Source organism: Mesoplodon bidens (genome assembly GCF_964165515.1).
Source record: "Mesoplodon bidens genome assembly, chromosome: 1".
NCBI classification, from domain to species: domain Eukaryota; kingdom Metazoa; phylum Chordata; class Mammalia; order Artiodactyla; family Ziphiidae; genus Mesoplodon; species Mesoplodon bidens.
Window position 1 is genome coordinate 168807245 of NC_138176.1, and position 12299 is coordinate 168819543.

The following is a 12299-nucleotide window of genomic DNA, read 5'->3' on the forward strand; positions in this document are numbered from 1 at the left end:
GTGATCTTCTGTTCTTTTTTGCCACTCTAAATCATCTTAGCTATTGTGAGGACGTGTTCAAACCCTTTGACCATTTTTGTTGTTTTTCTGTGGATCTTCTCTAAATTATTCATATCTTTCTTAAAATGGGAATCTCAGATTTGAACATTATATGCAAATAGAATCCTAACCAATGTTGAGCACAGTAAGAAAATTTTCTCAAACTCTGCCTGGTTTTCCATTTTAATACATGTTAGCTGTTTAAATAGCCTAACTACTTCTTCATTCTAATGAAAATGTTCTTTTGGTGTGAAAAGCAGCAAATGGCACTTCATTTGATTCTACATCGAAAAAGCCAGTTTGACTCTGATCTAGTCCCTGGGAAGCAACTAACCTAACTAAGCCAGAGGCTCCCTTGGAGATTGGTTTAATCCCAAAGTTAGATGAAAGTAGTGTTTTTTAGCCTTTTGGGGGCTTTTTATTTTGTTTTTAAAAAATGTTATGTTGTAAAATTTCCAGCATGATACAAAGGTATAGCGAATGATATGATGAATTCCTATGTACCAGTTACTCAGCTTTGACAATTATCAAATCATGGCCAATACTGTGTCATTTATATCCCCATCCACTACTTCCCATCCCACACCTCAATTATTTTGAATCAAATCTCAGCTGTTATTTTTTGTATCTATAAATATTTTAGAATGAATCTCAAAGATAAGGACTCTTTTTTAAAAAAATTAAAGTACATAAATACATTTATTAATTTCTTAATACAAAACCCTTTTGAAAATCTGGTGAAAGTTACAGACTTTTCCTCCAGAAAATTTCATGTACGAAATATATGTATCATCTGTACGTATGTAACATTTTGAGGATGCTTACAGATCTGAAGTGGATTGGTAACCCCACTCAGGCTTATTGGCCCCAATTTAAGAACTTCTGTTTCAGAGTCCAGCATGGTATGATCTTCCGTAGAAGGTCATACATGTAGAATTTGTTCATTTGCTAGATATTTTTGGAAATATAATATATTTTGGAAATGTTTTATTCAAGGTACTAAGGATACAAAAATACAAGTAAGATATTGGGTCTCTGCAGATTAATAGGGGACTAAAGATACATAAGTAATGATAAAATGTAATATGGTAAGTGCTCCAAGACAAGCATAGTTTTATAGGAATTAACAGGAGAGAGGAGATTATATCTGTCAGAGGGATTAAAGTAGCATTTGAACTGGGGCTTAAAGAATGGTGGAATTGTGCTGGTAGATCTGGGCAAGAGAATTCTAGGTGAGAGAACTTCCCAATCCTGAGTCTGAAAGGAAGAAAGCATAACGTCACTGACAAATGTTAAGGGGTTCAATTAGATTAGCAAGTAAGATGTATGAAGGACAGTAGTAGAAAAAGAATGAAAAGTTAAGTCAGGGTTAGATCAGGAGGATCTTGATCACTTAAACAGAGAATCTGGAACTTTGATAAATAGTGGGAAGCAACTGCAACAGAATATAATCATGATAGTCATTTAGAAAAATTACTCTGGTGAAGTGAACTGGAAGGAAGACTAGAGATTGGGAGACCTGTTGTGAAGCTTCATCAGGAGTCAAATGGAAACATAATGAAACCCTGTTAGCATTAGGAATGGAGAGCATGGGAGAACTGCAAGAACTGTAAAAGAATCAGTGAGACTTAACAAGATTGCACGTTTAAGAGGAGAGAATGGTTGAAGGTGGCTTGGATGTGTTGAGTCTGGTAATGATAGTGCTATTAACATACTCTGATGAAACTTCTGTTATTCTAGCAACCCCTTACTTCAGTTATAGCTTCTCTTCACCTTCATTGGGATTGCTAGGCCTTTGAACATGTTGTTTTCTTTTTAGTCAGATCCCGCCTTGCCTCTCTTTCTTCTTAACACACCCCCAAGCTCCTTTCTCTCATTTTTCTACTTTGTTCTATAAATCTTAGCCCCAGTAAAGTCTAACTATCCATTTTTCCACTCTTACAGTCAACATATAAAGCACTGTTGGAGATATTTATACAGCCTTATGATTTGGTACCACCCTTTGATTTCTAGCATTAGCTAGGCTCTCAGTATTACCCAAACATCCTTTATATCACTAGTCTGCCTCCTCACTCATTTCCGTTAGGATATATTCTAAAATTTTATCTTTTTAAAACATTTTCTAGCCACTTCCATTACTCTCAGAGAGAACACGTACCATTAATGGGAGCTTTCTGTACTGACTGTTCCCCTGCTTTATAAATTGCAGTCTTTTTTTTGTTTGTCTGTGCCACACCGCTTGCAGGGATCTTATTTCCCCAACCAGGGATTGAACCTGGACCCTTGGCAGTGAAAGTGTGGAGTACTAACCAATGGACTACCAGGGAATTCCCAATAAACTGCACTCGTCTTGAATTCTTATCCTGTTGAAGATGTGACCCTTCTATCCAGGACTAGCCTTTCTAACTTGTCCTTATATTTCATTACCCTTCTGCTTTTTCAGGAAACTTACTTTATTATTTACATCTTCTATATCTTCAAACTCTCTCTGCTAAGCTCTTTTGTAAATTGTTCAAATCTATCTGATCTTTAAATAAAAAATAAATAACATTTCCTTTTTCTGATATCTTTCATTGACTACTACTGTGCTGTGATTCTCTTGCCTTTCCTTCACAGCTAAGCTTCTAGATGGAAAGCACTACACACTTAAAAGCTACTATTTAGTATCCATAAATGACTCTGGTAACTTTCAGGCTAAACCTTAGCCTGTCACATGTGGTCTTTGGACCTTCCCTACTTTCTCTTCAGCCTCACTTTTTGTCTTTTTCTTTCGTGTTCTCTAGTTCCAGGTATGAAACAGCCCAGCCAACTTCCTTAATGTACTATATGCTGTTTAAGTTTCATGCCTTCTTACTTTTTCTTTATTTTTTCGTAACAGCTTTATTGAGGTATAATTCAAATACCATACACTTAACCGATTTACACTGTGTAATTCAATGGTTTTTAGTATATTCAGAGATGTGTATCTATCACCACAATCAGTTTTGAAACATTTTCACCATCCTCCCAAAGAAACCTTGTGTCCATTAGTATTCACTCCCCAGTTCCCCCCACATCTTCTTTCCAGCCCTGTGCAACCACTAATCTACTCACTATTTCCATAGATTTGCCTATTCTGGGTATTTCATATAAATGGAATCATGCAATATGTAGTCTTTTGTGGCTGGCTTCTTTCCATAATGTTTTCAAGGTTTATCCATGTTGTAGCGTGAATCAGTACTTTATTCCTTTTTATGATCAAATAATATTCTATTGTGTGGATATACATTTTATTTATCCATTCATCAGCTGATGGACATTTGGTTGTTTCCACTTTTTGACTACTATGAATAATGCTGCGATGAACATTCCTGTACAATATGGTTTCATTTTTCTTAGGTATGTAACTGGGAGTAAGCATTGCTGGGTCATATAACTCTATGTTTAACCTTTTGAGGATCTGTCAAACTGTTTTCCAAAGCAGCTATACCATTTTACAATCCTACCAGCAGTGTATAATGTTTCCAGTTTTTCCATATCCTCGCCAACACTTGTTATTATGTATCTTTTTTTATTAGCCATCATATTGGATATGAAATTGTATCTCATTTCCCTAATGAATAATGATGTTGAGTATATTTTTATGTGCTTATTCGACATTTGCGTATCTTATTTGAAGAAATGTTTATTTCAAAATGGATTCATTTTTAAAAGGATTATTTGTCTTTTTACTATTGAGTTGTAAGAGTTCTTTGTATATTATAGAGGCAAGTCCCTTATCAGATATATGATTTGCAAATGTTTTCTCCTGTTCTGTGAATTGTCTTTTCACTTTCTTGGTGATGTTCTTTGAAGCATAAGAGTTTTTAATTTTGATGAAGTCCTCTTTATTTTTTCTTTTGTTGCTTGTGCTTTGGTGTCATATTTAAGAAACCATTGCCAAGCTCATGAAGATTTACCCCTTTGTTTTCTTCTAAGAACTTTATAGTTTTAGCTCTTACATTTAGGTCTTTGATCCTTTTTGACTTAATGTGTGTGTGTGTGTGTGTGTGTGTGTGTTGTGTGTGTGAAGTGGGGGTCCAACTTCATTCTTTTGTATGTGGATATCCAGTTGTCCTAGCACCATTTGTTGAAAAGACTATTCTTTCCCCAGTGAATTGTTTTGGCACCCTTGTTGAAATCAGTTGACCTTAAATGTGAGGTTTTATTTCTGGACTCAGTTTTATTCCACTGATCTATATGACTTCTTCATACTTTTTCTAACTTCTGTTTAGAATGCTTTATCTGCCCTCTCCACCTGGCAAATTTCTACTTCATGATTCCTCTACCAAAAGCCTTCTTTTCTTTTTTTAAAAAATAAATTTATTTATTTATTTTTGGCTGTGTTGGGTCTTCATTGCTGCGCATGGGCTTTCTCTAGTTGCAGTGAGCGAGAGCTACTCTTTGTTGTGGTGTGCGGGCTTCTCATTGTGGTGGCTTCTCTTGTTGCACAGCATGGGCTCTAGGTGCGTGAGCTTCAGTAGTCATGGCATGCGGGCTCAGTAGTTGTGGCTTGCGGGCTCTAGAGTGCAGGCTCAGTAGTTGTGGCACACAGGCTTAATTGCTCCGTGACATGTAGGATCTTCCCGGACCAGGGATCAAACTTGTGTCCCCTGCATTGGCAGGCGGATTCTTAACTGCTGCTCCACGAGGGAAGTCCCAAAAGCCTTCTTTTCTTCAGCAGATCTTGTGCATAACTCTGCGTACTTACAGCATAGTGCTCATCACTTTTTTGTGTTATAATATGTATATATATAACTATATATCCTTAGTAGTTAGTAAGCTTTTGCAGGGTAGAGACTGAACCTTTTATACCTGAATCCCAGAACTTTAGCACAGTGCCTGACATGTGGTGTGCTATTAATATACTATAGGGGAAATAATAGGGGCAGTATTGAATTTTGTTTGAATGTGTTCATTTCAAGGTGCCATCAGGACATTCAGGGGCTAATATTCAATACATGTTTTTATTATTAATTGAAATTTGCTTATACCTTTAATTTTTTTATTTACTCATTTGTCAGATATTTACTGTATGCCTCTCATGTGCCTGGCATGGTACCAGGCTCTGGGGATGCAGTAGTAAACAGAACAGCACCCTGCACTCATGAAGCTTTCATTTTAGTAGGGGAAACAGATGATATACAAATAGTCTGAGACAGTTGGCAATAAAACCAGCAGGGAAATCCAGAGATTGAAGGAGAGGTCAAAACTGGCAATAAAGAATTTGGAATCATCTTCAAAAGGTGATAGTTGAAAATATATAATAATGGATGGAATCACCAAGAGATTGAACATATAAAAACAACAGGACTGCAGAGAGAATCTTGAGAAGGTCCAAATTTGTGGGAAAAATAGTCTGAAAGGTAGAAAAACCAGAAGAGTAGAATCCTGGAAACCAAGGGAAAAGAGAAGGCAAAAGAATGTAGAACGGTGAAGGAGAATTAAACCTAAGAAAGAACCATGGGTTCCAGTTGTTAGATAGTCATTAGTAGTCTTAAGAATTAAGTTTCAGGGGAATTGCTGGAGCCAGTTTTTAAAAGATTGAATCCTGAAACTTTTTGAAACAGTGGAACTGTGCAATGGTTTTTTCTTACTCCTTTTTTTTTTCTTAAATATGTATTTATTTACTTGGCCGTGACGGGTCTTAGTTGCGGCATGTGGGATCTAGTTCCCTGACTGGGGATCGAACCCGGGCCCCCTCTGTTGGGAGCACGGAGTCTTAACCGCTGGACCACCAGGGAAGTCCCTTTCTTACTCCTTAATGCTGTGTCCATAAATGAAGAATTTAAATGTATGTATTTAGATGTTATTCATCCCCGTTCTTATCCCTGTGGGGGCTTCATTTTTTTTTTTTCTTGAGAGACCTGAAAACTTATTCCATAAAGAATCTCTCAGGCTTGTTAGCCACTTAATTTCTTTCATTTTGAAAGCCCTTATAGCTTTTAATTCCATCATTTCTGCTATCAGAATATGTTCGTCTTCTTGGATCATTTGTGTAAATAGTTGCCCTGTATACATATAGATAGTTTAATATGATAAACTAATGTGTAACTTTTTTTTTAATAGTGACGGAAATGTTGGTAAACGTTCTGAGTATTTGCTCTGATGATGAACTTATGACTGAAGGAGAAGACCAGTTTGATGGTATGACTATTCATTTTACTGTTTTTTATTGTGAAATAGTATCTTTTAACTGCCCAGCTTTAATATACTTTTGTAAAATATAGTCATTGCTCTCAAATGGCTATGCTATTTGATAAATGACAAGTCAGTTTTTCAGATATTATTTATTTTAAGATTTTAAAATCATTTTAGTAATTTTTTTTTCTGTTGGTATGGGGAAGAAAATGAATTTAGGGAAAGGGGAGATCTGGAAGAAAGAACAGAAGGAAAGGAAAATTGAAGTGCTAAAAGAATGTGGTTCTTCATGAATATGGACACTACTTAGAGAAGGGAGGATAAAAATGCTTTTTGTTTCCTTGGTACTGTATTCTTAGTGCATCAGAAACATACCTGAATACCCAATGCCGTTGTCACTTCTTCCTTTGAAAACTCAAAGTAAGCTGTTCTCAATTTATGAGTGGTTATGTTCTAAGAGACCACTTGTTAGTTTAGTTTAAAATTCAGCAAGCATTTTTTCCATACAAAGTTATACACGGTTGTTAGTTCTTATGTAAGCCAACCAGCCTATGTACCTAATGCACATTTATAGTATAAATTAATACGATAGAAACAAAATTACTTTTATTTTTATGTTCTGAAGTTTTTATTTAGAACTTAAATTTAAATATTTATATTAATTAACTGAATGAACAAAAACATAAAGTTTGTAAGCTGAAAACTCTTTATTCCCTTCCATATGCCCCTCACATCTTTGTTGCAGCATACTTTTCATAGTTTTAATTAGTATATAAATGTTTCCATGTATTAAACATGGTCTACATATTGGTAAAATTTGATACCTACATATTTCTAAGTATATCAATATACCATAATCTTTGTAGTTAATATTATATTGTTTGGCATTTGGGTTGCTTTAAATTATCTTTATTATGAATAGCATGCAATAAACATATTCATACAATAGTTTTAATTTTCCTTCTTGGAATAAATTTCTTGAAGAGAATTACAGAGTTAAAGAGAATGAAGAGTTTTAGCTTCATTATTTTAGCTATGAACTGCCAGATTACTTTGCATAAGAATTGGACCAATATGAAGTGTTTCTAGCAATGAATCTATAGACGTGTATTTCTTCACAGGCCCACCTAATTGGGTTTTGGTTGTTTTTACTTATTTTGCTTGGTGGCTATAAATTACAGTTGGTTTAATTTACATTTCTTTGAATTCTCATGATGCTAAGGGAGAAATTACTATCTGTTTTCCCAACTATGTAAACTGTCCCTACCAAGTGACCATTTAACAAGTAAAATCTGAGTAAAAACTGTTTAGAAATTTCTCTACTTACAAACAGGTTTGATTCTTAACTACAGTTTTTAAGTCCATTTGTTAAAAGCACAAAGTGACTATATACAAGTGTCTGCTAGTGCCATCTGTTGGTGGCAGGCAGGGATGTGCTTTTACTCTGGTTTATAGTTTTGTTCATTGAAATAAATTAACCTATATCATTTCTTTTTTTGTTTGGATAATAAGATTTAATGAATAATATTAATTTTTCCTTATTTTAATTCTCTATGATATTTTTTAGAAGCTTTTAGTTCTAACATATTTCATCATATCTGTCTTTTCCATAAAATTTTTAAATAATTTCAATTAAATATTTATTTTCCGTGTTCTGCAATCACTGTTGTAAGACTAGTTCTGGGTTCAGATTCTAGCTCCTCATAATGGCTTTGTGACCTCGGGCAAGTTACTTAACCTTTCTGAGCCTCAGTTTTTTTATCTTCAAAATCAAGATAATAGTTCCTACTTCATAATGTTATAGTTATTGATGTAATGATCAATAATATAATGAAATAATTTTTGTACATGTTCCAATAATTTTTTCAATAGAGTTTTCTGTTAATTTGTCAAATTCTGTGAACTATCTAATAGGAGTTTTAATTGGTGTTACATTAAATCTATATCTGAATCTAGGAAGTTTTTAAAAAATAATATTTGATTTTCTAAACTAAGATCAAAATCTCTTGCTCTATATAATTAGTTCATTTACTATAATTACTCCTTTTAATATATTTAATATATAATTATTTTATTTAAAATTATATAGTTTTTCTTTGGGAAAAATCTGTTATTACCAAGTTAAATTAATATTTCAGTATTTTATGTTCTTATTACTATTGCAACTGGTATCTCTCTTATATTTTCTGACTGTATAAAGGAATTATATGTTTGTGGGTTTATCTTATGTTCAACAAGTTGGATCAGCAGAATTACTTCCTACGGTAATTTTTGTTTCCCATAACTTTAAAAACTATGTCATTTGCATAAGGCTGATATTGTTTATTTTCTACATTTTTACCTTTTATTTCTTTTTCTTCAAAAATTTTGTATCTGGGCTTCCCTGGTGGCGCAGTGGTTGAGAGTCCGCCTGCCGATGCAGGGGACATGGGTTCGTGCCCCGGTCTGGGAAGATCCCACATGCCGCAGAGCAGCTGGGCCCGTGAGCCATGGCCGCTGAGCCTGCGCGTCCGGAGCCTGTGCTCGGCAACGGGAGAGGCCACAACAGTGAGAGGCCCACGTACTGCAAAAAAAAAAAAAAAAAAAAATTGTATCAATATTGTTAATAGTGTTAAATAGGAGTAGTGATAGGTGATGCTTTAGTCCTCTTTCTATAGTAAAAAGGGAAGAAGTTTCCTTGTTAAGTCTAATATAGTACTTGGTTTAGATACTGATGATTTATAAGAAGATAGACACTGAATCATTTTTGGGAATTCAACCAGGAGTAAATATAAAATTTTATTATATTCCTTCTAATGAGATTTTATGTATCTTATCAACATTTTTCCTATTATTGATAAATTATGCTTATTTATCAACTTGTTATATCATTCTTACACTCCAGAGATGAATCAAATTTGATCATTAAAGAGGCACTGTAGTTTAGTGAAAAGGATCAGTGGTTCAGGTGTCTTGGTGCTACCATTATACTAGCTGTGTAATCTTGGGAAAGTCACCTAACTTCTCAAAATCTTCTCTTCCATAGATTGAGGGAATAGAGAGGATGAAAATTCTTTCCCACTCTTAAGTAATTTAAAAAATTCGTAAGCACCATTTATGACAATGTTTCTATGGGAAAATACACTGAGTTCCAGCGTTGAATACTAGAAATAGATCTCCCTTCACTGCCAACATGGCAGGTGCAATTACTCCACATTTCTTCACCCTTACACTACCAAGTATTAAGAGCAGGGACGCCAAGAAAATTTTTTTTTTTTTTTTTTTTTGGCGGTACGCGGGCCTCTGTCGTGGCCTCTCCCGTTGTGGAGCACAGGCTCTGGACGCGCAAGCTCAGCTGCCATGGCTCACGGGCCCCGCCTCTCTGTGGCATGTGGCATCTTCCCGGACCGGGGCATGAACCCGTGTCCCCTGCATCGGCAGGCGGACTCTCAACCACTGCGCCACCAGGGAAGCCCAAGAAAATTTTTTGAATATGGGTCTGGGAGTTTGCATTAGGGAATAAGAGTGGCTTGGGGGAGAAAGAACCTTGAGGAATGGAGGAAAGGGGAGGAGTTTAGGATAGATACTAGGATGGGATAGGGAAAAGAGCTACTAGAACTACATTTGTTTCCCTTTCTTATACATGTTCCCTTATTTCTTTCCCTTAACCCTATCTTTTCTTTCCTTTGAGCATGATAGCATACCTTCTCTCCTCTCCTTCCCCTTCTCCTACTCAGCAGTGGAACCATGTTATGGACTGGGCCTGGGAAGAAATCTGACTTAGAAAGAAAACTTGTTGGGTTGGAGATTGCTGTGGAGACACAATAAGGGTTTAGCTTTTCTGTGGGGGAAGGGAAAGAACAGGGTTGGACATTTCCCACTGGGAGGAAGGAAAGAGTAGATTTTGCATATTCAAGGCTGAAATTGGCTAAAGGAATAAGACTCTCTTTCTTCTTAAGTGATGGCCTTTGGTATTCTGTATTGTTTAATGTACATGTGGGTTTATTTTTAAAGGCAAAAATTTGCTTAAACATATTGCATGTGTAAATGCACATAGTGTTCCTTTTAGAGGTGTTATGTAATCATTAAAGGGAATTTTTGAACACTGATTTCTATGATATTTAGAATGCATACTGTTGCTTTCAGTTACTTATCTTTTGTCTTGAGTTTGGTAAAGGAAATACATAATCCATATGTGTTATAGTTTTACTAAACTAAAATTTTGTATTTCCTATAATGGAATCATGTATCTCAGCATTAGAATGGAAAGCTCAAATGAGACATCTCTGCTGCCTACTCTAAGAGCTATTACTTGCTTTGAAACAATCTGTTGCTATTTGTGCAAAAAGATGTCCCTCAAACTCCCAGATTGGATTGGGAACAGACAGCACATACTGTTGATCCTGAGTATGTGCAAAAGTTCCACAATTGTGATTCAAGAAATTGTGTGCTCTTGTTATTATGGAGTGTGGGAGGCTTAGCCTTTCCTTTATTGGGAGTGGGTAAGGTTTTCCACTGAGGTAGTTTATAAAGTTACCTACATTTCTCTGTGTATGCTACAGATTTTACAGATGTTGGTGTTCTTGAAGAACCACATGAGTTTGTATCTCATTTGTGTCATTACCTTTCACTTAACATACTTCCATGGGTGACACATTTCCTTAAGGGTATTAATATAAATGTGCGATTGTTGTTAGCACAGTCTTTTATCAGTCTTATGTGTTTTCACGTGTTTTTTTCTGTCCCTAATTTGTCTACTTTCATCAAATATTATAGTCATTCTGTCCATAATTTCTTCTGAACACATATCTTTTAAGAAATCTTTCCTTTAGAGCTCTACCCAGTGGCATCCCTCCTTTATTTGCCAGATCTTACAGTACTACATTTTTCAAATTTCAAATATGAGGACCTTCATTTTTCTCCCTTTCTTTCTACATTCATTCTTCAGTACCACTGCCAAGTTAAATCTCTATCTTTTTATTTGTCTCAACCACCTTTTCTCCATCATTCACTTCCTTTTTTCTGGACTCTCCATCTGAAGAACGGCTCATATATGGCAATAAAAAAGGTACAGACCAGACAGAGTAACATTGTTTTGAAATATGACTTCATAAGTTATTCTCATGTCCATGTAAGTTTGTGTATTCATTAAGTATATTTATGCAGAGTCCTCTTGGGCCTTGTGCAAATTTAGTTTAAGTTTTATCTAAGTTAGAATTTGATGTTTTTAGAAGTCATATTCCAAGATATCTGTCTTTCTGTGCATGGAAATATTTTTCCCTCTTTTTCATTCCTCTTGTTTTAAAATTTCATTCTTTTGCTTATTTGTAATGTTTTGTACTTTTCCCTGCATGACTAGGGGTGTTTGATTGTCTGTCTGATTCCCCAAAGTAATTTTACTGTGGACATTTACTTTAATATTATGCATGATGTGTTTGTAGACTGATTTAAAATCCTGATTTGTAAAGTGTTTTTATATTCCAGTGAATTTTTAATTTGAAATCAGTATAGTTTACATATCATTCAGTTTTATAGATATATAAATTCAGGCTGAAAATGTGAATGTATCTCATTACAGCCATCCTCCCCCATCTCCGTACTCCTCTCCCCCAGTCTGGCTATTTCAAAAATTGTGTCAATTTTAAAACAAAATATATTAATTTATTTGAAGAGAATCAGACTTACCCTATGTCCTTGGACAAGACACTTAGTAAAGTTAGTTTCTTTGTCTATAAAATGAGGAAATTGAACTTTGCAGTATCTCTAATGTCTTCAAATTCCAATATTCTATGATTTTGAGACTTTAAGTAATTTTTTTGGCATCTTAAAAATACCTGTGTAGTACCATGGACCTACACAGTTTTGGATTTGTAAAAGCTATAGCTTCAGCACTTACAATATTACACTTAGAGCATCATAAACATGGTTGTGGAGCCTATTTTCTCTAAAATATGTCTTTTGTTTTCATCTTTGAAATTGGATTTCTTTTTCTGTTTCCTTGCAGTAAGGTCCAGTCATCATTTTAGTTTTTAATTATATGTATTTGTGGACTGCTTGAATTTTAAATAAGATGCTCTAGCCCAAAAGACTTTTGGTTGTTCAGACCTCTGTGTACCTAAGGC

General features: G+C 35.0%; 1 protein-coding gene across 3 annotated transcripts in view; it reads left to right on the forward strand.

Annotated features, from left to right (window-relative positions):
* The window catches only part of PPP3CB (protein phosphatase 3 catalytic subunit beta), a 49007-nt gene that overhangs the window by 26918 nt on the left and 9790 nt on the right, over positions 1-12299 (forward strand). For all 3 annotated transcript variants that reach the window (XM_081253462.1, XM_081253463.1, XM_081253464.1), the window contains exon 10: positions 6127-6204. In XM_081253462.1, coding sequence (XP_081109588.1) covers positions 6127-6204 — 78 coding nt within the window. The remainder of the gene's footprint in view (positions 1-6126; positions 6205-12299) is intronic.